General features: G+C 45.3%; 1 protein-coding gene across 1 annotated transcript in view; it reads right to left on the bottom strand.

Moving 5' to 3' along the window:
- The window catches only part of RADIL (Rap associating with DIL domain), a 77,396-nt gene that overhangs the window by 22,407 nt on the left and 27,145 nt on the right, over positions 1-27,844 (bottom strand). The window contains exons 2-3 of the mRNA XM_004380838.3: positions 3,463-3,752; positions 1,990-2,616 (exon numbers count right to left, since the gene is read on the bottom strand). Of these exons, the coding sequence (XP_004380895.1) occupies positions 1,990-2,616; positions 3,463-3,752 (917 nt within the window). The remainder of the gene's footprint in view (positions 1-1,989; positions 2,617-3,462; positions 3,753-27,844) is intronic.

The raw sequence follows: 27,844 nt of genomic DNA, 5'->3' as shown, positions 1-27,844 counted from the left end.
CTCTGAAAATGTTTATTCCAGCCACGTCGGAAAGAACATGTTTCCATCTGAGTTGGAGATCTTCCATTCCATCACTGAGTATGACGGACACACTTCCTAGAGCAGGAACATTCCACAACCTTCTATCTTATATGACAGCTGGCCGTTTAAAATAGCAAACACAGGCCAAACAGTTCACAAGTACAAGAATGACGATCCTGCTAACATTCTTACTGTCAAGCTTAACAGGGCCATTCTGGAATGTCAGCCCCAGTAGTAATAAGTAGATGAATACATGCTTGAATACTTACACACATATTTTAACTCTCACAGGAATTGGGGTTTGGCCAGCAGTCTCAGCACTGTCACTTAATCAAGAAGTTACTCTTTTGGAGCACACTGTTACCTGGCTAAACACGGCCCTGTGCTGCGTCTGTGAGTTGTTCCTGTAAGAGGCACATGCCTGCCTACGTGTCCATGAGAGATGTGAGGACAGGGAAGTGGAGACGACGAGCTGTTAAAGCCCAGGAAACAAATGAACAAATGAAGCTTACAGGGGACATGGGGGGGCACAGGTCAGTGTTGAGGTGTACTCACACCAGGGCAGGGGGCCCAGCGGGCGGGGGGCACAGAGGGCATGGGTGCACAGCGGGCATGGGGGCAGAGCGGGCATGGTGCAGAGTGGGTGTAGGGCACAGCAGGCATGGGGGCACAGCGGGCATGGGAGCATAGTAGGCATGGGAGCACAGTGGGCATGGGAGCACAGTAGGCATGGGTGACATTAGGCATGGGAGTACAGTGGACATGGGAGCACAGGGGGCATGGGGGCACAGTGGACATGGGGGAGCACACATCAGAGTTGAGGCATTCTAATGCCAGGGCATGGAGGTTGCACAGCAGGACCCAGACTCCCGTCTTTACTAGGTCCTTCACCTCTGTGGGAAGGAGCCCTAGTGGCACAGTGGTTAAGCGGCTTGGCTGATAACCAAAAGGTTGGTGGTTCAAACCCACCAGCCACTCTGTGGGAGAAAGATGTAGCTAGCAGTCAGCTGCCATAAAGATTACCAAAAAACCAAACCTGTTGCCGTCGAGTCGATTCCAACCCATAGACACCCTACAGGACACAGGAGAATTGCCCCAAAGGGTTTCCAAGCAGCAGCTGGTGGAACTGAACTGCCAACCGTTTGGTTACAGCTAAGCTCTTAACCACTGCACCACCAGGGTTCCTTCCTTGGAAACCCTATGTGGCAGTTCTACTCTGTTCTATAGAATCAACTCAATAGCAATGGGTAACAGGTAGTCACCCCTGTAAGCCTCAGTTTGCATGTCTGTAACGTGGGGTGAGGCCCACCCTGCCTTTCCCCTCATGGCGTATGTGGGACAGATGGGCAGGGGGAAGAGTGGGCGGCTACATGTCCTGGCGCTGGGGCTGAGGAAACCCTGTTCTCCAGAACTGCTTCCAGTGTGAAAGCCGACGAGGCCTGGGCCCTGCTGCCATGCTAACAACAGGTTCTGGAGTGGGAGAGAACAGAGGTTGGTGGCAGCTCATCCCTATTCCAGCAAAAAGCACCAGCAGCAGCCCAGGGGTGGGTTCCAGGACTCCTGCGGCGCTGAGTGGATGGCTGCAGGGACAGCAGAGCCTGTGGACAGCACCCAATGGCCACCCAGGCCTTGCAGTGCAGCACCCCCTGCATCTCAGCTCGAGAATCGGGGAAGAAGAGCATGGGCTCCCAGCAGACACCAAAACTAAAGAAGTCACTGCTGACCCCGGGTGCAGTGCTGCAGCAGACCCCTGGGCCCCCTGACCTCCAGCGTCCCATTTCCCTGGCAGGGCGGGCTGGTACAGACACCTACGGTCTGGCCCCTGGATCAGCCTCTCGGTTCTTCAACAACCTTAGAGGAGGTAGGAAGTTGGGGAGATGTTGCTTCCCTCACCAGGGCAGGGCACCAGCATAGGCCCTGGCTCATTACCCCCTGCCGACAGTGGACATGGGCCCCCCCATGACTGACCCAGACCATGTCACGGATGGCCCCAGCTATCTTCAGCAGGAGCTGGCCAAAGGCACTGGGCCCGAAGTGGGTGGCAGCATGCTGGATGCAGAGGCACAGCAGGAAGGCGGGCGCCAGCTTGTGGTCATCGCCCGAGGGCTCCACCAGCGTCAGGATCCGCTGCAGGAGCACGTCCTCCTGTGAGGGTTCAAAGGCCAAGTGCAGCCGCCGCCGGGTGGGCTCGGGGCTTGGCCGTGGGGGGCAGGTGGCACTGGAAGCCTCAAGTGCAGCCCCACACAGGCGGCAGCTCCATGGCGCAGCATGGAGGCGAGCCAGGGCCTGGGCAGGCAGTGGCTGAGCCTGCAGCGGGTCTTTGAACAGCAGCAGGTAGTAGAGGCCCAGGGACAGCAGGTCACCGTGGCGCAGCTCCACAGGGCGGCTCCCTGCCTCGGTGAAGTTCACGGCCACAGGTGCACCTTCGATGGGCTCCAGCACCAGTGTGCCCCCGCCTGGGCGGCGCCGGTGCTGGCGGATGGTGCAGTGCAGGGGCAGGATGTCGGGGGCCGCCAGGCTGATGTTGGGCCTGCTGGCGGGCGTGCGCTGGCCCACTGTGTGCAGGTCCTGGTTCAGCACATACACCAGGCTGTCCTGGAAGGAAGCACAGAGCTCAGGGCCAGCACCCTGGGCCATGGACAGAGGGGCACAGCATAGAGGGTGGCCCACATCTGGTCACTGACCCATGTAGCCTAGATGGCTGTCCCCAGGCTCTCGATGCCTGGGCACTCCCACAGGAGAGCCCCAGGCTGACCAATCCCTGACCCTGCCCTGCACTGGGCACCCACCCCACCATCCCCGGGGAGGCAGTTCCCAGAGGAGCCCTAGGGCATGCTTGAGACCAGGGACAAGCCCAGCTTTGAGATGCAAGAGGCCAGGGAAGAACCACCCAGAACAGAAACTGGCTTCTCAGGCCCCAGGCCACTGACACCAACTTCCCTGCTTATCCCAGCACTAGATGTATGTGTGAGGCCTGGTCTTCACTTTCCCAGCCTGGACAGATATGGCTCTGGAAGGCAAGGGAAGGGGGCGCCCCCGCCCCCTTACAGAGGACCTTCTTGACACAGTGCAGTTCCCAGCCCATTCCAATGGCCTCCTCTGAACAAGAGGAGTCGGCAGCTGGGTGACTAAGCCAAGGCTCTGCACTCTGAGAACACATCCCTCCTCTATCCCCCCGCAGTTCCCAGGGCCCTGGGCAGGTTCCACTCCTCCCACTCATCCCCCTGCAGCCCTGGGCAGGTTCTACTCCTCCCCCCACCCCCACCCCTGCGTCAGCTCCCCAGGGTCCTGGGCAGGTCCTATTCCTCTCCACCCCAAGCCGTCCCCTCCCCCGGGTCCTGGCAGGTCCCGCTCTCCCCCCTCAGCCCCCGTGGGTTTAGGCAGGCTCTGCTCCTCCCTGGCTCAGTCCCCTGGGGTCCGGGCACGGGAGGCCTCACTCACGTGCTGCTGGCTGTAGCCCTGCAGGAGGAGCAGGTGAGGTGACTGGTAGAGCAAGTGGCGCATGGCACCCTCCTCGGCCGGGCCCCCCGCGTCCCGGGTCAGCTCCTCGGGGCCAGGGCCAGCCGGCAGGGTGGCGTAGTGTGGCCTGCTGGCGTCCGAGGGCGGGCCAGCTGTGCTCAGACTGGTTTCACTAATGCTACGGCGCAGGCGGGGCGGCGAGAGCTGTTGGGAGCCTGTGGCTGTGCCCTTGGCCCGGATCCGCTGGAGCCTCCTTGCCTGGGCGTTGATCCCTGGAACAGGGTAGAGCAGGGCACTGAGCAGAGACCACCCAGGCCTAGTGGACAGCTCCCATTATGTTCTGGACTTCAATCTTGGCAAACCGACTTCTTCCTCCCCACCCTGCCACCAGCTCGCTGTCTCTCAAGGTGTCCCCAAGAAACCGAAGAACTCTGCCCACTGACCTTCTCCATTCTCCACTCCAGGCCCGGGTGGTCCTTGGTGTCCCGTGGCCCGCTTTAAAGTGTGTCCAGGAGCAGTCACTGAAGGGTTCAGAAAGGGCTCACCCTACCCCTCAGCCACTAGAACTGATGACACATGGCCCCGATCTGCCTTCAGGACATCAAGCCCGAGCACACCTTGCCCACCACAGCACTGACTGAGCTGGGTCCGCACCGGGCCCGTGTGGCGCTGCAACAGTCTGAAACTCCCTGGAATCCACCTGTCCGATCCTCCCTTCTTCCCACCTGGGCACCAAGAGAAACCTCACGGGGGGGAGAGGGGGCCAGCTGTGATTAGATGAGATCACAGGTGGGAAGGCCAGCAACCACCCGGGCTGTGAAGGGCAGAACCTCTCACTGTCCTCCTCCATCCCCCAAGGAGGAAGTAGGCCCAGAGGGATGAGCAGCCTCTCCCTTCCATGCTGCCTCTCCGACACCCCAGGTCAAAGCACATAAGCACATACATGCACGCACGCACGCATAGGCACACGCACAAACACGCTCCAGAAATGCCACACTGCCCATAAAAGACTTATAGTCTTACAAGAAGCAGTTTTCTAAGCTAGGCCTGGGACGCTGACCGCGGTGCTAGAACCGTCCTCCCCAGCCCCTCCCTGTTGAGTTCCCTCCGCCACAGCCTTTGTGGGCGCTGGGACCCATCCCCATTGAAGCCCCGGCCTCCCCTGGCCATTCCCAGCACCACCGACAGAGGCCCGGCCGCCGGCAAGCTGGGCGGGGTGGCCTTTCTGGGCTGGGGTTTGGGGATGGGAGGCGGCGGCGAAGAGGGGGTGTCCAGAGGCGGCGCCTCCACAGAGCGCAGACCGAGGGCTGCAAAACCGGCCGCAGCAAGGGTCCCCACCGCCTTCGCAACACCAGAGCCAGCAGGTGGGGGCGAGCGGGCGGGCAGGTGCCGGTGGGGGGCACGCGGGGAGGGGGAGACAGGTGAGGGCGGAGGGCTGGCAGGTGGCGGGGGCGGGGCGGGGGAAGCCAGCCTGGCACCCCGCGGCCGTGGCTCCTCCCCCGCTCAAGATGCGAGCTCAGCGGCGGCATCCGCACAGCCACAGGTACTTCCCGCTACGACTCACCGCGCAGAGCTGCACTGAAGGCAAAACACCAAAAGACAAAATCCAGTCCAAGCGTGTTCTAACTCGGGGCAGGGCTGCGGAGCTGGCGCCGCAACGTGACCTCCCAGACGCCGGGCGGGGGACAGAGCGCAGGTCATCTTCCTCTTAGAATCTCAGGCTCCCAAAGTTCCCTGACGAAGCCTGGGCCCGCTCCTGGGGGCTGCAGCGCCCCCTTCCCGGGCAGCCCCATCTGCTGCTGCCCACTTGGGGCCGCCGGCTACCCAGAGTCCAGCTGGGTCGGTTCTGGAGTGTGGCGGGGCCCAGAGAGCTGGCGATCGTCCCAAGCGCAGGCAGGGCTCAAAGGCACCAGTTGCAGCCACCACTGCCACCGCTGGGACTGCCTGTGCCATCCAATCATGCGGAGCACATCCCCTCCCCAGCTTCCCAGCAGGACCCTTGCACGTGTACACATGGAGTGACACAGGATGGCCACCAAACTGCCACTTGCATGAGCAAAGCACAAAAAACTACCCAGTCTGCCTACTCCTGGAGCCAGAGCAGGCACCTTCCCAACAGGATGGATACAGCCAGGGAAAACCAAGAGCCATACGTGTACATGGTGGTGAAAGGAGAAAGCAAGGTACAGAATAATATATATGGTATGATTCCGGTTGTTGCATTTTTTTAAAAGCAAGTAAAGCACCACTATTCCACCTGACTTGTATACATGTGCATGTAAAGCTCTTTTTAAGGAGCCCTGATTGCACAATGGTTAAGCACTGGTTGCTAACCAAAAGGAGTTCGAACCAACCAGCTGCTCCTCAGGAGAAATAACTGGTGATCTGCTTCCGTAAAGATTACAGCCTTGGAACCCCGTGGGGCAGTTCTACTCTTGTTACGTGGGGTCACCATGAGTCGGCACAAAACATCAAATAAGCAAAGTACTTTTTTAAAAGGCTGTCACTTATGGGGTGGAGGGGAACGGCATGGGATGGTGGCCAAAACAGACTTCAACTTAATGTGATGTTTTACTTATTTTATTAAGAAAACTCCAAGTAAATATGAGGGAATGTTTTCACCTGTCAATACAGGGAGGTAGGCACCCAGGTATTAGTTACATTCTTCTTCATACTCTTTTTTATTTTTGAAATTTTTTCCTAAAACAAAAATAAAATTTCCAAAGCCCTCTCATTTGCCTATGACTTTGCAGCACTGAGTTTCGGTCTGGGAGGTTGTGGGGTGGAAAAATTGGAGAGGCTGTGGTTTCCTTGGAACCCGAGCAGATGGTAGGGGGTGAGGCAGAGTCGTGGCTGAGGCACTAGAGATGGCCCCTGCCCTGCAGCTGGGTGCAGGTGGGTCAGTGGGGCTGCCTTGAGGGCAGCAGAGCTCTAACGGGCCCTGCGGTCTAGAGTTCTTGTAGAGGTGGCTACGGCTACTCCATGCTGCCTCCAATTTTATCCCAGCTTCTGACTCATCCACGCACAGAGGCTGTGCAAAACCAGGGTGAATGTGATAGTTAAGATTGTCTGTCAACTTGACTGGACCATGATTCTCAGTGTTTTGGCAGTTGTATAATGTTGTGATCACTTCCCTGTTGAGATTCAATACATGATCACCCCCATGATGGGATCTGCTGTGAGTAGCCAATCAGTTGAGATGGAGTTTCTTGGGTGTGTGGCCTGCATCAACCATAACCAGATATTCCGGCAAGGCTTGAGGGATTTTTACTCATGCTGCAGCTGGCCCATTTGTCTGACCTCTGGTTCTTAGGACGTGAGCTAGCAGCTTACCTGCGGTCTCACCTGCCAATCTTGGGATTCATCGATCTTCGCAGCCTGTGAGCAAGAGCCCTGCTCTCTGCCCTGCCAATCTTGGGTTCACCAGCCCCTGCGGCTATGTGAATTGAGAGAAGCCTCTATCCTGACCCACAGACTTGGGACATTCCAGTCTCTACAACTGCATAAGCCATTTTTGATATATATATATATATATATATATATATATATATATATTTATACTCTTTACTGGTTTTGCTTCTCTAGAGAACCAAGCCTAAGACAGCAGGGCTGTCCTCACTCTGAACAGAAAGCTCTTGGGTGGAGGATGGTGCAGGTGGGACACGTAGGGGAGAGTCACTCCCACAATTAACCCTAGAAACCTTCAAAAAGGTCATGCGGCCAGGTCAGAGTTTGGACATCCCTGAGGCTCTAGGCTCTGTGTCCCACTAGACCTGCAGCTTCAATGAGGCGGAGGCAGGGAGGCGCTTGCAGGGGAAGGGGCTCACTTGTTCAGGGGTCTTAGAGAGAGGCAGTCTTTGCCAGGAACAAGGTGACTGCAGGGGTACCCACACACCAATCTGGACAGTTCGTCAACAGGGTAAAATGCAGTGATAAAGAGGTCATAGAGAATCCACTGTTTCACAGCAAATTAATTCTAAGGACATAAAACATTTTAAGAAGATAAGACAACTGTGAGAGGACCTGAAACACCACTTGCTGGCATTTTAAATTTCTCACACTGAATGAAGAGGCCCTGATGTGCATGCAACGCTCTGGTTCCACCTGCCTGCCCCTGCAACACTGCATCTTCGACCCCAGAACTGGGAAAGGGTGCCCCAAACTCTCAGAGTGTAGCTGTGACCATTCCCAGGGGTGGGCTTAAAGAGAGGAACTCTGGGCTTCATGTTCCCTGGAAGCTACCTCTAGCTGGTCCTGGGCCTGCCCAGAACCCTGAGCACACTGCTCCGTCAGGGAGACTCATGGTCCCTTCTTTTCTCTGGATCAGGGGACGCTCCGGGCGAAGCAGCAATCAGGAGAGGAAGAAGTGGAAGGGGATGACACCTCTGGGCCAAGATGGTTCTCTTACACATAGCTCTCCCCCACCTTGTAAGAATTTGGGTTGAAAATGTTCTACATCCTACTTTGGTGAGTAGTATCTGGGGTCTTCAAAGCTTGTGAGCAACCATCTAAGATACTCCACTGGTCCCACCCCATCTGGAGCAAGGGAGAATGAAGAAAACCAAAGATATAAGGGAAAGATTAGTCCAAAGGATTAATGGACCACAACTACCACAGCCTCCACCAGACTAAGTCCAGCACAACTAAATGATGCCTGGCTACCGCCACCAACTGCTCTGACACGGATCACAATAGAGGGTCCTGGACAGAACTAGAGAAAAATGTAGAACAAAATTTTAACCCACAAAAAAAGACCAGACTAACTGGCCTGACAGAGACTGGTGAAAGCCCGAGAGTATAGCCCCCAGACACTCCTTTAACTCAGTACTGAAATCACTCCTGAGGTTCACCCTTCAGCCAAAGATTAGACAGACCCATAAAACAAAATGAGACTAAACGGGCACACCAGTTCAGGGGCAAGGAGGAAGAAAGCAGAAGGGGTCAGGGAAGCTGGTAATGGGGAACCCAAGGCGAGAAGGGGAGAGTGTTGACACATCATGGTGTTGGCAACCAATGTCACAAAACAATATGTGTATTAATTGTTTAATGAGAAACTAATGTGCTCTGTAAACCTTCATCTAAAGAACAATTAAAAAAAAAAAAAAAGAATTTGGGTTCAAACATACCCTGTGCAGGCAAAGAGGAAAGGACTGTGTATACAGGGGTGGCAACACTGATTGTGAAAACAGCCAGAGCTCCTGTCTGGGCTCTAGTCTGGCTTCAGAAAGCACTAGAAAGAAAAACAAGCTCTTTTCCTGAATACCACAAAGTTCCTCCATAAATTCAACCTGTAGATTTTACCTGCTGATCCTATTACCTCTTCAATCTCTAAAATCTAAAGGTTTGAAACAACAGATACAACTTGGACAGTTTCTGTTGCTTACACCCATTGACAGGGCTAGACGTGGTCTCAGAGATGAGGTGATTATGGACAGTTGGTGGGGCAACGAGACGTTCCTGCTTTTGTTGTTGTTGTTGTTGTTAGGTGCCATCGAGTTGTTTCCGACTCATAGTGACCCTATGTACAACAGAACAAAACACTGCCCAGTCCTGTGCCATTCTCACAATTGTTGTTAAGCTTGAGCCCATTGTTGCAGCCACCGTGTCAATCCATCTCATTGAGGGTCTTCCTCTTTTTCGCTGACCCTCTACTGACCTGCTTTAGGGAACTTTATTAAAATTAGGGAAAATGAGAGTGAAGTTATCCCTAGTAGCAGTTGGGTATACTCCGCTAAAATAAACTTGACAGGAGCTGCTGCAGAATACAGAGGTCAGATGTGCCTTAAACACATTTCCTTTTAACTGAATACCCTTTTCTTATTTACAAAGGACATGGAGCTCTCAGTTAATCAAGCAATCTTAGAAATGAAATAGATTGAAAATGTACAAAAGAGAACTACCTAAGGATGATTTGGTAAGCACCTATCTACTCCATGGCCAACTTCATGGCTATTGTGCCAATCCATCTCACCAACGATCTCCTTCACCCTCGCTGGCCCTCTCCTTCACCAAACACGATGTCCTCCTCCAGTGACTGATCCCTCCTAATAATCTATCCAAACCAAGCGAGTCAGAAAATGTTCTGCGGTGATCCATAAGGTTTTCACTGGTTAATTTTCAGAAGTAGATCTCCAGGCCTTTCTTCTTAGTCTGTTTTAGTCTGGAAGCTCCGCTGAAACCTGTCCACCATGGGTGACCCTGCTGGTATTTGAAATACCAGTGGCATAGCTTCCAGCATCACAGCAAATGTGGGATAGAATGGGTAAGTAGTGGCATATTCATACAGTGGAATATAATCTAGCAAAGAAAAGGAATGAAATAAGCTCTGAGCAACACCATGGATGAATCTCACCAATCTTATGCTGAATGATAGCAAGACACAAAAGAAAACTTAATTCCATTCACATAATGCTCAAAAACAGGCAAAATAAAACTTTTTTTTTTTAAACATACATAGGATGTGATAACACTATAGAGAATATAGAGAAAATAATTATTGCAAAAGCTGGGCAGTGCTTTATCTAAGGGGAGGGGGAGGGCTGAGCGCAGGGCCGACACAGGATGTAACAGTGCTGTTTCCTGGCCCAAACAGAGGAGCAAGCTGGATTCTATCTGCCCTAGAAGCAGAACCCAAATCGGGTAATACTCACTTTATAACTATGTATTAAACTGCACGGTCATGATTTGTGGCCTTCTCTGTGTACAGTTTGTTTCACAATTACACACACACACTCATCCCCGACCTCCCCAGCCACTTTGTGTTATCTTGCTAGGACAGAGAGAACACAGCTTGCTCTTCCACTACGTCGGCTCTGCAGAGTAAACTGAGAACAATCTGTTAACAGCTCCTAAACTGCGGGCAGGAAGCCGGGAGCTGGGAGGCCGAGGAAGCAAGCGAGGACCCTGCTAAGTGCAATACCTGTAGACACGGACAGGTGATACTGGGACTATGTAGTGAGTTTGGCAGCTGCCCACAGAGGGCTCTGTCCCCGCACCCCCGTTGAGGGTGCACGCCCTGGGAACATGTGTCCACAGCCTGCCCCACCACAGCCCCTCGCAGCTTCGGTGTCCGACCCGGCCCATGTCTCTGTAGCGGGGTCTCCTAACTTCCTACCACGAGTTCTCTCGCAGCCTGTGCTGGACCAAATGACCGACTGCCCACCTGGGACCTAGGAACTTGATTCTCTGACAAAACACAAATTTCCTGAGCGCTCCAAGCCTTCTCTTCAGTTACCCTGGAGGACACCCAGGAAAACACTGTTCTGGGGCAACAATGGGGGGTACTGTATCTGTAATATTTTATTTCTTAAGCTGGGCCATGGGCACACAGTAGTTCATTACATTATTCTGCCTATACTTTTGGTATGCGTGAAGTATGTCAACATAAAGAAGAGGAAAGTAAGGGGAGAAAATCACAGAATGAGAAGTATAAATGGCTGATAAACATTCTAAAACTATGCAACCTCACTTACACTAAAGGAAACGCAAACTAAAATAATGAGATATGATGTTCCCCCATCAAATTAGCAAAGATATTTAAATAATACAGTCAAATGTTAGCGAAGACAGGAGAGATGGACATTCTCATAAACTGCTGGTAGAAATAAAAACTGGCTCTGATCGCCACCCCTGCCCCTACGATTTCTGCAAACATTTATCAAAAGATTTCTAGTGGCTCCATGGGAGAGAGACCTAGTGATCTGCTCCCGTAAAGATTACAGCCTAGAAAACCCTTTAGGGCACTTCTGCTTTGTCACATTGGGTCGCTATAAGTCGAAATCGACTCAATGGCACCCAACAGCAACATCAAGAGATTTCAAAATGTCTCCATCCTTCCACAAAGGAATTCCACTCTTAAGTAGCTATCCTACAGAAATAATCAGAAAGGAGTCAAACATTTCTGTACAAAAATGTTTACATAAGCATATTTGTAAACAGAGAAAAATGGGACACATCCTAAAATTCCAATAGACAAATGAATAGGTACACTCATTCACTAGCATTAAAAATGATGTTCACTATGAGGAAGTGAATATATTAAGTAAAAAAAAAAGGGGAGGACACACAACTATGTACATAGCTTGATTTAAATAACATAAGAAAATTAATAACCCACTAAGAAAAGGATGGAATGAAAGGTACCAAGATGTCAAAAACAACTCTCTCTAGGAGGTGACATTACAGGTGATTTTATTCTCTTCTTTATACTTTCCCTTATTTTCCAAGTTTTCACCAATGTATATGTCTTATTTTCAAAAGTAGGGAGAAATTATTTTTTAAAGCACTGAAGAGTATTATTTCCATGGTAAAACTTGGATCTTCTCATACTAATTAAGAGTCTTAAAGAATAACAGTGCCTCTCTGAGAAGCAAGTAATAACCTAATTAAAATAATGGATAGCTGAGTAGATAAAATGCTTAAGCCATTTGTTAGTCACAGATGGCATACAGCCTCCCAAGACCTTGCGAAAGAAAGGACAGTGGCATAACCGAGAATTTTCTTGAGCTGAGACAAAGGCCATAGCTAAGTACCCTGAAATGACATTAAACCCTTCCCTTGAGATAAGAATGATAAATAACAACGACGACCACCATATGCTGTGCTAACTCTGGGTCAGACACTGCATTAAGCACTTCACAGACATTAACCACCCTGTGGGAGGATCTGTTTTTAACTTCAACACCACTGGATATTCTTTCCTCCGATCTAGTCAGAGAACCAGGTCGTCTGTCCCAGAGCTTAACAATCTTCTATTTTCATGAAGTGTCTTGGCTCTTAGCATTAGAGGAAGGCTTCCCTTGCCACCTAGGGAATTACTCGCTCCCTTCCCTTTGCTGCTTCAGTATCCCAACAGACTTACGCTGGCACCCTCAACCTAGTGTTCTGAAATTAGCTCCTTACTCCCCTGTCAGCCTGAGGACAGGGTCGTGTTTTCATGTTTGAAACTCCACATTAATAGAACACAAATCTCTCTGCATATATTTTATATGCCCAGTGTCTTTAGCCTTTGTTATGGATTTTATATTTTAGTCCTTTAAACATCTGTATTTATAACCTCAATCTTTACCTAGTTTGTGTGTGTGTGCGTGTGTGCGTTCACCTCTTTGCTCAGGTTTTTTTTGTTTTTAATTCTTGTTTTAATTTTTAAGCTTTGCTTTCTAGGGGTTGTACTTAGATTAGCATAGTTTAGTGATCAGCCAGTGATTTTTAGCAAATCAAATCCAGCAACTTATAAAAAAGGAATATATATCAAGACCAGGTGAGATTTATTCTAGGAATGCAAGGTTGGGGTAACTTCTGAAAATCAATTAATATAGTAATAAAATAAGGGGGAAAAAAACATATAAACATCTGAATAAATGCAGATGTTGTTAGGTGCCGTCGAGTCGGTTCAGATTCATAGAGACCCTATGTACAACAGAACAAAAAACTGCCTGGTCCTGCGCCAGCCTCACAATCATTGCTATGTTTGAACCCATTGTTGCAGCCACTGTGTCAATCCATCTCAAGGGTCTTTCTCTGTTTTCACCGACCCTATACCTTACCAAGTATGACGTCCTTCTCCAGGGATTGGTCCCTCCTGATAACACGTCCAAAGTACATGAGACGAAGTCTCGCCAACCTCATTTCCAAGGAGCGCTCTGGCTGTACTTCTCCCAAGACAGACTTGTTCGTTCTTCTGGCAGCCCATAGTATATTCAACATTCTTCGCCAACACCTAATTCAAGTGCGTCAATTCTTCTTTGGTCTTCCTTATTCACTGTTTAGCTTTCACATACATACGAAGTGATTGAAAACATCATGGATTGGGTCAGGCGTACCTCAGTCCTCAAAGTGACATCTTTGCTTTTCAACATTTTAAAGAGGTCTTTTGCAGCAGATTTGCCCTATGTAATATGTCATTTCATTTCCTGACTACTGCTTCCATGAGCGTTGATTGTGGATCCAAGTAAAATGAAATCCTTGACAAGTTCAATCTTTTCTCCATTTATCATGATGTTACTTATTGGTATAGTTGTGAGGATTTTTGTTTTCTTTATGTTAACGTGTAATCCATACTGAAGGCTGTAGTCTTGGATCTTCATCAGTAAGTGCTTCAAGTCCTCTTAGATTTCAGCAAGCAAGGTTGTATATCACCTGCATAATGCAGGCTGTTAATAAGCCTTCCTCCAATCCAAATGCCGCATTCTTCTTTATATAGTCCAGCTTCTCAGATTATTTGCTCAGCATACAGATTGAATAAGTATGGTGAAAGGATACAACCCTAACTACACATTTTCCTGATTTTAAACCACACGGTATCCCCTTGTTCTGTTCGAATGACTGCCTCTTAGTCTATGTACAGGTTCTGCACGAGCACAATTAAGTGTTCTGGAATTCCCGTTCTTTGCAATGTTATCCCTAATTTTCTATGATCCACACAATCGAATGCTTTTGCATAGTCAATGAAACACAAGAAAACATCTTTCTGGTAGTCTCTGCTTTCAGCCAAGATCCATCTGACACCAGCAATGATATCCCTCATTCTACATCCTCATCTGAATCCAGCTTGAATTTCTGGCAGTTTCCTGTGGATGTACTGCTGCAACTGTTTGAATTATCTTCAGTAAAATTTTACTTGCATGTGATATTAACGATACTGTTACATAATTTCCGCATTCTGTTGGATCACCTTTCTTTGGAATGGACACAAATATGGATCTCTTCCATTTGGTTGGCCAGGCAGCTGTCTTCCAAGTTTCTTGGCACAGACGAGTGAGCACCTCCAGTGCTTCATCCCTTTATTGAAACATAGCAATTGGTATTCCATCAATTCCTGGAGCCTTGTTTTTTGCCAATGCCTTTAGTGCAGCTTGGACTTCTTTCAATACCATCAGTTCTTGATCATATGCTACCTCTTGAAATGGTTGACTGTCGACCAATTCTTTTTGGAACAGTCACTTTGTGTATTCCTTCCATCTCCTTTTGATGCTTCCTGTGTTATTCAATATTTTGCCCATAGAATCCTTCAACATTGCAACTCGAGGCTTGAATCTTTTCTTCAGTTCTTTCAGCTTGAGAAATGCCAAGTGTTTTCTTCTCTTTTGGTTTTCTAACTCCAGGTCTTTGCACATTTCATTATAATACTTTACTTTGTCTTCTAGAGCCATCCCTTTGAATTTTCTATTCACCTCTTTTACTTCACCATTTCTTTATTTCACTTCAGCTACTTTATGTTCAACAGCAAGTTTCAGAGTGTCTTCTGACATCCAATTTAGCCTTTTCTTTCTTTCCTGTCTTTTTAATGACCTTTTTCTTTCTTCTTGTATGATGTCCTTGATGTCATCCCACAATTCATGTGGTCTTTGGTCATTAGTGTTCAATGCATCAAATCTACTCTTAAGATGGTCTCCAAATTCAGGTGAGATATACTCAAGGTTATATTTTGGCTCTCACATACTTGTTTTAATTTTCTTCAGCTTCAACTTAAGCTTGCATATGAGAAATTGATGGTCTGTTCCACAGTGGCCTCCTGGCCTTGTTCTGACTGATGATATTGAGCATTTCCATCTTCTCTTTCCACAGATGCAATCGATTTGATTCCTGTTTTCCATCTGGAAACCCTGCTGGTGTGGTGTTTAGGAGCTATGGTTGCTACCCAAAAGGCTGAGAGTTTGAATCCACCAGGTGCCCTTTGGAAACCCTATGGAGCAGTTTTACTCTGTCCTATAGGGTCACTAGGAGTCGTCGACAGCAACGGGGTTTTTCTTTTTTTTTCTTTTTTTTGGTTTTACATCTGGTGAGGTCCACGTGTATAGTCACTGTTGATGTTGTTGAAAAAAGATATTTGCAATGAATAAGTTGCTAGTCTTGCAAAATCCTATCATGCAATCTCCAGGGTCATTTCTAACACCAAGGCCATATCTTCCAACTACTGATCCTTCTTCTTTACATCCAACTTTCGCATTCCAATCACCAGTAATTATCAATGCATCTTGACTGCATGTTTGATCAATTTCAGACTGCAGAAGTTGGTAAAAATCTTCAATTTCTTCATCTTTGGTAATAGTGGTTGGTGCGTAAATTTGTATAATACTTGTATTAACTGGTCTTCCTTGGAGGCACATAGATATTATCCTATCACTGACAGCACTGTACTTCGGGACAGATCTTGAAATGTTCTTTTTGACGATGAATGCGATGTCATTCCTCTTCCATTTGTCATTCCCAGCTTAGTAGACTATAGGATTGTCTGATTTGAAATGACCAATACCAGTCCATTTCAGCTCACTAATGCCTAGAATATCGATCTTTATGCGTTCCATTTCATTTTTGAGAACTTCCAATTTTCCTAGATTCACACTTCGTACATTCCACATTCCAGATATTAACGGATGTTTGCAACTGTTTCTTCTTACCTTGAGTTGTGCCACATCAGCAAAAGAAGGTCCTGAAAGCTTGACTCCATCTGCATCATTAAAGTTGACTCTACTTTGAGGAGGCAGCTCTTCCCTAGTCATATTTCGAGTGCCTTCCAACCATAACTAACAATGCACAAACACCAGAAGATATATTAGATAACTGGGAGCTCCTAAAAATTAAACACTTATGCTCATCAAAAGACTTCTCCAAAAAGGTAAAAAGAGAACTAATAGATTGGGAAAAAATTTTTGCTACAGCGTATCTGACAAGTATCTAATCTCTAAGATCTATAGACTATTTCAATACCTCAACAACAAAATCACAAATAATCCAATTAAAAAATGGGCAAATGATATGAACAGACACTTCAGGCAGCCAAAAGACACATGAGGAAATGCTTGTGATCATTAGCCATAAAAGAAGTGTAAATCAAAACTACAATGAGATACCATCTCACCCCAACAATACTGGCACAAATCAAAAAAACAGAAAATAGCAAATGTTGGAGAGGCTGCAGGGAAATTGGAACTCTTATGCACTGCTGATGGGAATGTAAAATGGTACAACCACTATGGAAAATTATATGGTGCTTCCTTACAAAGCTAGAAATAGAAATACCATAAGATACGGCAATCCCATTCCTAGGAATATATCCTAGAGAAGTAAGAGCCATTACACAAATAGACATATGCACACCCATATTCATTGCAGCATTATTCACAAGAGCAAAAAGATGGAAACAATCTAAGTGCCCATCAACAGATGAATGGATAAACCAATTATGGTACATACACAAGGAATACTACGCAATGATGAAGAATGATGATGAATCCACGAAACATCTCACAACACGGGTGAATCTGGAAGGCATTACGCTGAGTGAAATAACTCAATCACAAAAGGACAAATATTATATGAGACCACTATTATAAAAACCCAAGAAAAGGTTATACACAGAAAAAAACAATCTTTGATGGTCACGAGGGAGGGAAGGGGTGAGGAAGGGAAATCACTAACTAGACAGTAGACAAGTGTTAACTTTGGTGAAGGGAAAGACAACACACAATATAGTGGAAGTCAGCACAACTTGACCAAGGCAAAGTCATAGACGCTTCATAGACACATCTAAACACCTTGAGGGTCCAAGTTATTGAGGCTGATGGCTGGGGACCATGGTCTTAGGGGACATCTAGGTCAGTGGGCATAACATAGTTCATAAAGAAAATGTTCTACATCCTACTTCGGTGAGTAGCATCTGGGATCTTCAAAGCTTGCGAGCGGCCATCTAAGATACATATATTGGTCCAATCCCGTCTGGAGCAAAGGACAATGAAGAAAACCAAAGACAGAAGGAAAACATTAGTCCAAAGGACTAATGGACCCCATGAACAACAGCCTCCTCCAGCCTGAGGCCAGAAGAACTAGATGGTGCCCAGCTACTATCACCGACAGTTCCGACAGGGATCACAACAGACGGTACCTGATGGAGCAGGAGAAAAATGTAGAAAAAATTTGCAAAAAAAGACCAGATTTACTGGTCTGTCGGAGACTGGAAGAACCCCCAAGACTAGGCCCCCGGACACCCTGGTAACTCAGAACTGAAACCACTCATGAAGTCTGCCTTTCAGCCAAACTTTAGGCAGGCCTATAAATCAAACAATAACACACATGAGGAACGTGCTTCTTAGATCAATCAAGTATACAAGACCAAATGGGCAACACCTGGCCAAAAGCAAACATGAGAAGGCAGGAAGGCACAGAAAAACTGGACAAATGGACATGAGGAACCGAGGATGGAAAAGGGGAGAGTGCTGACACATTGTGGGGATTGCAACCAATGTCACAAAACAATTCATGTATAAATTTTTGAATGAGAAACTAATTTGCATTGTAAACGTTTCACCTAAAGCACAATAAAATTTAAAAGATTACAGAATTGTATGCTTAAAACAGGTGAATTTTATGATACGTAAATTATACCTAAATAAAACTGTTTTTTTTTTTAAAGAAAACACAGTAGATGCATTGTTTTAAAGTCATAACCCCCCAGGGACAAGGCGAATGGGAGAGGAAATGACAGTGAGTTTTTGGAATTTGGAAAGTGTAAGAAGAGCAGTGTCAGGCTTAGCAGCACTGAGAAAGCCTGCATTGGGAGAGCTGTAGAGCAATCTGATTTGCACAGAAAGAACTCCAGGAAAAAAAAAATCAAACCAGCTGCCATCGAGTCAATTCCAACACATGATGACCCCATATGTGTCAGAGCAGAACTGTGCTCCACAGGGTTTTCAATAACTGTGACCTTTCAGAAGTACATCTCCAGGCCTGTCTTCCAAGCTGCCTTTGGGTGGATTCGAACAGCCAACCTTTCAGTAAGTAGCTGAGCACTTAACCGTTTGTGCCACCCAGGGGTTCAGAAGCTCCAGGGGCATAAGAAATCAATGGCACCAGGTATGCCTGGAAGTGGGGGATGAAAAACAGGAAGCCTCTTTAAAACCTGTTTAAGAAGCAGTGGTTGAACCCCCAGGAGCTCTCCTCCTCTTCACTCAGTCAGGCTGTAGAAGGCTGGAGGCTTATTCTCTGGAGAAGGTAAAACAAAGGGTTCTGGACTGGGGGACATCACACCAGGCTGAAATTAGAGTGGGATACATATAAAAACAAGGGTATTAAATAAATTTTACATACTGGATGATGAACCCTTCCTAGCCCTCTTCCTCCACTCAGCTCTGTTTGCTGGCAGCCAAGCAGGATGCTGGAAAAGTCCTCTCTGTGAAATCCAAAGAGAAACAACCTAAAAGTAGCAACACTGGTGGTCCACCATCAAAACAGCCCTAACACATCACCTACAGAGAGGCCCACAGTTGATAAGCCCCACTCACCGTGCAGAGCTTCTAATCAGCGCTTTAGTCACCAAAGATCACCAGACATCTGGAGAAAGCCTCCAACATGAAGCCAAGGAAACAAAATACACAAATAAAAAAAGCAGCTTAGATGAAAAAGACTAGTTGGGAAGATCAAAATTTCAAAGGGAAAAACACTACTGTCACTACTATCCTTTGAGAGATTAAAAAAAAGATATTGCATCCATTAAACAAGAAGAGTATGCTAAAAAGAAACATTCCAAAAAACAGTAACAACAACCAGAAAAAAAAGCTCTTGCAAAATAAAATGATGATAGCACATGTTATAAACTCAATCCAAGGGTTGCAAGATGAGGAACCTGCCTGTAAATTAGAGCAAAAAGACAAAGGAGAAAGACTAGGAGAGAAAGATACAAAAAATATATGTCAGTTCAGGAGATCCTGAACCTAAATAATGGAAGTGCCAGAAGAAATCATCAAGGGAATAATATAACCAATTTCTCAGAACTGAAAGACATGAGTTTTTAAATAAAGGGCCCATGAAAAGCCTAACACAGAAGATGAAAACATATCCCACCAAGATACATACTGTGAATTTTTAGAACATAGCTAGGGGAGGGGAAGGGTAAAGAGACTGTATACATTTCTAGAGGGAGGGAAAAAGACAGGTTAAGGCCAAAGTATCAAGAATCAGAATGTGTTCTAACTTCTCACAGAGGCAGTGGAAATTGGAAGAAATTGAACCAATGTTTTTAAAATTCTAGGAAAGAAATTTATTTTTATTCTAGGACTCTATACCCAGATAAACTAGTAATCAAGCATGAATGTAGAATAAAGATCTTTTTAGACATACAACGTTCGAAACAAATTTATCTCTGATGTACACTTTTTCAGAAAGCTACCGGACATGCTCTACTGAAATGAGGGAATAATTCTAGAACAAAGAAGAAGTTGAAACAAGAAACAGGGGAACAAGAACAAAACAGAGGAATCCTCTGAGCAGCAGGCTTTGAGAACAGTCACCCAGACTAAAGCGAGGCAGAAGGCTCCAAGAAGCTGACATTGGTAAAACACCCAATATATCTGAGTGTCTTGAAAAGAGATAACATAACTGGTAGAGAATTTGGGCATACTGATTTACTGAAAAGTACCAAGAATAGTAGAGTGAACAAACAAAACCAACAATGGTTAAAAGGTGGACAAGAAAGGAAAGTGATGTTCATCGATACAAATCCTCAGTTATGAAAAGCAGTACATGGTCATAAAAATGTAAACACTGATTATTAACCTAACTAAAATTATGATAGGACTACATTGGGAGGAAGGTCCCTGGGTGGCGCAAGTGGTTTGCTCTCAGCTACTAACCTAAAGATTGGTGGTTCAGACCCACCCAATGGTGTCACAAAAGAAAGGCCTGACGATCTGCTTCCATAAACTTTACAGCCAAGAAAACCCTATGGAGAAGTTCTACTCCGTCACATGGGTTTGCCTTGAGTCGAAATAAACTTGGCAGCAACAGGTTTTTGGTTTTTATACTGGGAGGATGGGGGAATGGGAACTGGAGGCTTTGAAGGAGGGAGAGTGAAAAGAGTTAAACTGTCATCTTCCATGGTGAGAAGTCGTTACATAATGCCTAAAATTTAAGAAATCAAGATGTAGTAGAATAAATTTGTTATTTAAAAACATGGAATTAAATACCAAAATGAAATAGTTTGTAGTTGGAAGTAGTTGCCTCTGAGGCAAGCACAACTGGAGAGAAGAGAAGGCTGGGGCAGAGAACTGCTGTGGTTTTTCGTTTGTTTTTGTTTTTAATTAGTAGTAAGAAAGTATTGCTTTAACTGTACACATATATAAATTTGGCAAAAATAAGTAAAAGTTTTTAAATGTACATACTTTCCAATCTACTGAATGAATGAATACACACACGATGCAGATATCATCAATTCCCAGACACACTTTTAACATCTCTGAAACTGGGAAGCAGTCTACACCCATGTAGAATGTCAGCCAAGCAGCAGCTGTGATGCAAGACCCTAGGTGTTGTTCCTGTGGGCCGAAGTTCTACAACTGCAACATTTCAGTCATGTGAGGACCATCTAAGGAATGAATATGCATTCTGGTTGTTATCTGTAAACTTGCAGAACAAGTGCCAAGGCTTGGAAGGGAATCCCAGAGACAACATGGAGCACTCTTTTAAGAAATGCTGCATCAGAGGCAGAGCCAACATGGCGCTATAGACAGAAGCACCATGCCATCCTTCTACAGCAAAGACCTGAAAAAACTAAGTAAAACAGATACAAACATCAATCCTAGAACCTAAGCATCAAATGAAAAAATAAAGAACTCGATCAAGCACCAAATGGAATAAGAAATTGACAGAGAAAAGACAACAAAGAGAGCTATGGACAGGAGGTCCCCTTCCCGCTAACATGGCATGGATTTGCCATCTTGGACTACAGCCACCAAGGAACACAGAAAGGAAGTATGGGAAGGCAACTTCACTGAGCTCCCAACAGGAGACAGAGCACCTGGTAACCAGGGATACACACTTTCCCACGCCCACCCCCCTCCTTCTTCCCTCTACGCAGCCTCCACCACTTTCCAACAGGTCACGGTTGCTCAGCCAGAGAGACATCAGCAAACTGCCGCCCAGGTCCGACCCGCCCCCACCAGCCAGCTCCTTCAGCGCCTTTTTTGTTTTTTGTTTAGGTTTTTTTGTTTGTTTGTTTTTGTCTGTTGGTTGATTGGTTTTTTGTTTTGGTGGGGGGTGGCTCTTTTTGTTGCTTCTCTCTCTCTCCCTTCCTTCCTTTCCTTTCTCCTGCCCAGCTAGCCCTATGTACTATCCCCTCCCCTTCTTGATGGGCTGTGATTTTTTTATCTATTTGCTTTGTTCTTTTTTTTTTCCTTTGTTTCTCTCTCTCTCCTTTCCTTCCTTTCCTTTCTGCCACCAATCTAGCCCTGTGCACCACCCCTGCCCCTTCTTGAGGGGCCGTGCAGCACTGTTCAGCTGTAGAGTCACTTCAGAGGGCCTCCTGGGTCTGTGCTGCTGTCACTAACCAGCTCCTTCAGCACCATTTTATTTATTTATTATTTTGTTGTTATTGTTTCTTTTCTCTCTCTCCCTTCCTTCCTTTCCTTTCTGCCACCCAACTAGCCCCGTGCACTGCCCCACTCACTTCTTGATAGGCTGTGCTATACTACTTGGCTGGAGAGCCTCTGGCCACCCCCACAGGCCAGCTTCCTCAGCACCATATTTTTTTTTCTTTATCTTTCCCCTTCTCCCTTTTCCTTCTCCCTCCCACCTAGAGCCTGTGTTGCCTCCGCCCCTTCCTGATGGGCTCTGCCATGCTGCCCGGAAAGAGAGACATCAGTTCACTGCCAGCCCAATTCTTTCCCATCTCCAATGGCTGGCACCACTACCATATTTTTGTTGTTGTTGTTACTGTTTTAGTTTTTTTTATATATTTTTAAATTTTATTATTATTTTTGTTTGTTAGTTTCTTCTCTCACTTCCTTTCCTTTCTCCCGCCCACCTAGCCCCACGTGCCACCCACACCCTTTCTCAACAGGCCAAGCCATACCACTTAGCTAGAGAGCCATTAGCACATGGCCTCGCTGGATCTGCCCACCCTCACCCACCAAATCCTACTTTGTCACCATTTTATTTAGTTTTTTCCTTCATTTTGTCTTTTTTTTAACTTTTGTTTCTCTTCTTTCTCTTCTTTCACTCACCCACTTAGCTCCGCACATCACATCCTCTCCCTCCCCTCCTGCCTATCTGCATCATTCACCGAGCACTGCAGTCCCCTAGACCCTGCCCTGCACTGCTCCCTGGCCCCGCCCCATAGGCCCCAGTTCATGTTTAAAACTACACATTCCTGCCCCTCCATGCCCACTGGACCCACCCTGCTGCACCATGCTGAGTGACTGACCCTCCCCACGTGGACAGGTGGTGAGAAGTATTGTGCCCACAGTTGGGCAAGCAACAAAACATGCTCAGCCCGCCTGCCCAGACATAACCAAATAAAACAAAAAGTCAGGACAAAACAAATCTACTACCGATAAACAAATAAAATAATTCCTGAATGTCCCAGAGACATCAGACAATATCAAAACATATAAAAACACAAAACAAGATGGCTCCAGAAAGTGACCAAAATAAAACACCACATGACCTTCTGGTAGAAGAAAAGGCACTGGAACTACCTGATAAGGAATTCAAAACTCTAATATCCAGAGTTCTTCAAGAGAGGAAGGAAACTGCAGACAAAAATAAAGAAAAATAAACAAAATCATGGAAAATACAGACAAAATCAGGGAAAACAGACAAAGCAATGGAACAAATTCGGGAAAATAATACAGGAACAAAATGTCAAAATAAACAACTACAAATCATACAAAAACAGCAATTAGAAATTCAAAAGATAAACAACAAGATTTCAGAAATGGACAGTGCAATAGAAGGTTTTAGGAGCAAATCTGAAACAATGGAAGACAGGATCAGCGAAATTGAACACAAATCCTTAGATACAACTTTGTGGAAAAATCAGAGAAATGAATGAAGAAAGCCTGAGAATAATGTGGGATACAATCAAAAGAAAAAATTGCATGTGACTGGAGTTCCAGAACACGGGGAGAAAAAGGAAAACACACAGAGGATCATTGAAGATTTACTGACAGAAAACTTCCCTAATATCATGAAAGACGAAAAGTCGACTATCCAAGAAGCTCACCAAACGCCATATATGATAAACCTCAAAAGAAAATCACCAAGACATACCATAATCGCAATTGCTAAAACCAAAAACGAAGAAAGAATCCTGAGAGCAGCTCAAGAAAAATGAAAAGTCACATACAAAGAGGAAACAATAAGACTAAGCTCTGATTACTCGGCAGAAACCAGGCAGGCAAGAAGGCAATGGGATGACATACATAAAACCTTGAAAGAAAAAAACTGCCAACCAAGAATCCTGCAAAACTCTCACTCAAATATGATAGCAACATTAGAACATTTCCAGATAAATAGAAATTAAGAGAATACATAAAAACCAAACCAAACTTACAAGAACTGTTAAAGAGAATCCTTTGGTTAGAGAACCAACAACATCAGACAACAACCTGAATCTAGGACACAAGACAGAATTAACCAGATACCAACCTAGGTAATGAACTCTCAAGGATAAAACAAAACTAAAAGATTTACAAAAGGGAGCCAGAGAAGTCAATTTATAAATGACAACAACATCAGAACAATAAAAGAGGGAATAAACAGTGTAGGTATAGAACTTTCAAATGGAGAGAAACACAAGGCGATATCAAGTAATGAAAGACTAGTTTAAATTAGGAAGATATGTGTAAATTTCAAGGAAACCACAAAAAAAGTTTAAAAAGCTACTCATCAAAACTAAAGATGAAAAACAAAGTCTCAGTAAACACAAAATCTACAAAAACAAAAGAAGCAAAAAAAAAAAAAAAACCACAAAGGAATTCAGCACAGAAGAGTAAGAGGACAAAGAAAATGTCAGCACCACAAAAAAAACACTACAAAATGACAGCAATAAACTCACACCTATCAAGAATCACACTGAACATAAATGGCTTAAATGCATCCATAAAGAAAGAGTGAAAGAATGAAGGAAAAAAAAAGATACACATTGGAAACTATAACATCAATATATTAAAAATCAAAGGATGGAAAAAAATACATCAAGCAAGTAACAACCAAGAAAGACCAGGAGTGGCAATACTAATCTCAGATAAATAGACTTTAAAACAAAACCCACCATAAAAGACAAGGAAGGACATTATACAGTGTTTAAAGGGACAATCCACTTTGAGGATATAACTATAAAAAAATATTTACGTACCCAATTACAGGGCTCCAAAATACATAAAACAAACTCTAACAGCACTGGAAAGAGAAATTGACAGCTCCACAATAAGAATAGGAGACTTCAACACACCACTGTCAGAAAAGGACAGAACATCTAGAAAAAAACTCAGCTAAGATACAGGAGATCTAAAGGCTACAATCAACCAACTTTACCTCACAGACAAATGCAGAACACGCCACCCAACAACAGCAAAGTACACATTCTTTCCAACACACATGGAACATTCTCCAGAATAGAGCACATCTTAGGCTACAAAGCAACCCTCGACAAAATCCAAAACATTGAGATAATACAAAGCCTCTTCTCCGATCACAATGCCATAAAAGTAGAAATTAATAACAGGAAGGGCACAGAAAAAATCATATACATGGAAACTGAATAACACCTTGCTTAAAAACCAATGGGTAACATAAGAAATCAAAGATGGATTCAAAAAATTCTGAAAATGAAAACACATCATACCAAAACCTTTGTGACACAGCAAAGGTAGTGCTCAGAGGTCAATTTATAGCAATAGACACACACATCAGAAAAGAAGGGACAAAAATCAAAACATTAGCTCTACAACTCGAACAAATAGAAAGAGAACAGCAAAAGAAGCCCACAGCCACCAGAAAAAAGGAAATAATAAAGATCAGAGCAAAAACAGAGAGGTGGGGCCAAGATGGTGGAGTAGTCCGATGCTTCCGGTGGACCCACTTACAACAAAGACCCTAAAGAACAAGTGATTCGATTATATATGGCAATGTGGGAGCCCTGAACATCAAACGCAGAGTTGAGGAACAGGACTGAGTGGCAGGGGGAGGGAGAGATGGTTCAGAAGCAACGAGGAGGTGCCAGAATTGACCCGACGAGAGCCTGAGCCCTTCAGGCCTGATCAGCTCGGGGGTGACCGGTGAGGCAGGCAAGCAGCGGTGCTCGCGAGGCGCGTTTTCTGCACCAGGAGAGACCCAGTGCCAGCCAGTCTACACAGCGACCCAGAACCAGTGAGAAGCAGCCCTCATCGGCAAAAGATAAGTACTTGCGTACGGCTTACCACACGTATCAAAAACACCCCTCTCAGGAAAAAACCTCTCTCCCATTTACCTCCCCACTCCCTGCTCTGCACTGGGTTCTGGACTGGCTTCAGCAATTGCCAAGTCCCCTGGGCCAGAAGTAGGATCCGTCACACATCCTGAGCCATTCTCCCGGCCTTGGAGAGTGAACAAATTAACAAACAAGGAAAAATAAACTGCCAGCTCCCCTAAGCCAGGAACCCAGGGTAGGCACAGCTCATTTGCCTAGGCACAGGCATAAGGAATCCACGGACTTTGATTGCCTTTCTCCCTGCATAGACTTCTGTGGGCCCATCTCAACAGTGTAGGTCCTCAACCGCAGTCCAACAGGGTATATACCAGAAGTCTAACTTCAACTATTTCAGCTGTGAAGTGGAAAAAAATGTATCAAGCAAACAACACTAAAAAAAGAGCAGAAGTGGAAATATTAATCTCTGACAATACAGACTTTAAACTCCACCACAAAGGATAAGGAAAGACAGTATATAATGATAAAAGAGTCAATACACCAGGAGGACACAACTATAATAAATATTTACGCACCCAACGACAGGGCTTCAAAATACATAAAACAAACTAACAGCACTGAAAAGAGACATAGACACCTTCACAATAGTAGTAGGAAACTTCAACACACCACTTCCGTTGAAGGGCAGAACATCCAGAAAGCAGCTCAACAAAGACACGGAAGAGCTAAATGCTACAATCAACCAACTTGATCTCACAGAAATATACCAAATACTCCACCCAACAAGAGCCAAGTATACTTTCTTTTCCAACACACACGGACCATTCTCCAGACTAGACCATATATTAGGCCATAAAGCAAGCCTTAACAAAATCCAAAGCATTGAAATATTACAAAGCCTCTTTTCTGACCATAAAGCCATAAATGTAGAAATCAACAACACAAAAAGCAAGGGAAAAAAATCAAACACGTGGAAACTGAACAACACCGTGCTCAAAAACTACTGGGTTATAGAAGAAACTAAGGATGGACTAAAGAAATTCATAGAATCAAATGAGAATGAAAACCCATCCTAGCAGAACCTTTGGGACACAGCAAAAGCAGTGCTCAGAGGGCAGTTTATAGTAATAAATGCACACATCCAAAAAGAAGAAAGGGTCATAATCAAAACATTAACCCTACAACTGGAACAAGGAGAAAGAGTGCAAGCAGCAAAAGAAGCCCTAAGGTGCCAGAAAAAAGGACATAATAAGAATTAGAGCAGAATTAAATGAAATAGAGAATAGAAATATAATTGAAAGAGTTAACAGGACCAAAAGCTGGTTCTTTGAAGAGATCAACAAAATTGATAAACCATTGGCCAAACTGACAAAAGAAGAACAGGATAGGAAGCAGATAACCTGCATAAGATATAAGATGGGTGATATCACAACAGACCCAACTGAAATTAAAAGAATCTTAACAGAATACTATGAAAAACTCTACTCCAACAAATTTGAAAACCTAGAGGAAATGGACAAATTTCTAGAAACCACCTACCTTAACAAACACAAACAGAGGTAGAACAACTAAATAAACCCATAACAAAAGAAGAGATTGAAAAGGTAATTTAAAAATTCCCAACAAAAAAAATCCCTGGCCCAGATGGCTTCACTGAAGAATTCTACCAAACATTCAGAGCTGAGTTAACACCACTACTACTAAAGGTATTTCAGAGCATAGAAAAGGATGGAATACTCCCAAACTCATTCTATGAAGCCACCATAACCCTCATACAAAAAACCAGGTAAAGACACAACAGAAAAAGAAAATTACAAACCAATACCCCGCATGAACACTGACATAAAAATCCTCAACAAAATTCTAGCCAACAGAATTCAGCAACATATCAAAAAAACAATTCATCATGATCAAGTGGGATTTATACCAGGTATGCAGAGATGGTTCAACATCAGAAACATTAGAAAAACAATCCATGTAATCCATCACATAAATAAAACAAAACACAAGAACCACATGATCTTATCAATCAATGCAGAAAAGGCATTTGACAAAGTGCAACACCCATTCATGATAAAAACTCTCAACAAAACGAGAATAGAAGGGAAATTCCTCAATATAATTAAGGGCATTTATACAAAGCCAACAGCCAACATAATCCTAAATGGAGAGACTCTGAAAGCATTC

The sequence above is a fragment of the Trichechus manatus genome, unplaced genomic scaffold, assembly GCF_000243295.1.
Source record: "Trichechus manatus latirostris isolate Lorelei unplaced genomic scaffold, TriManLat1.0 scaffold00077, whole genome shotgun sequence".
NCBI classification, from domain to species: domain Eukaryota; kingdom Metazoa; phylum Chordata; class Mammalia; order Sirenia; family Trichechidae; genus Trichechus; species Trichechus manatus.
The sequence above is the reverse complement of the archived record's forward strand: the minus strand, read 5'-3'. Positions and strand labels throughout refer to the sequence as shown.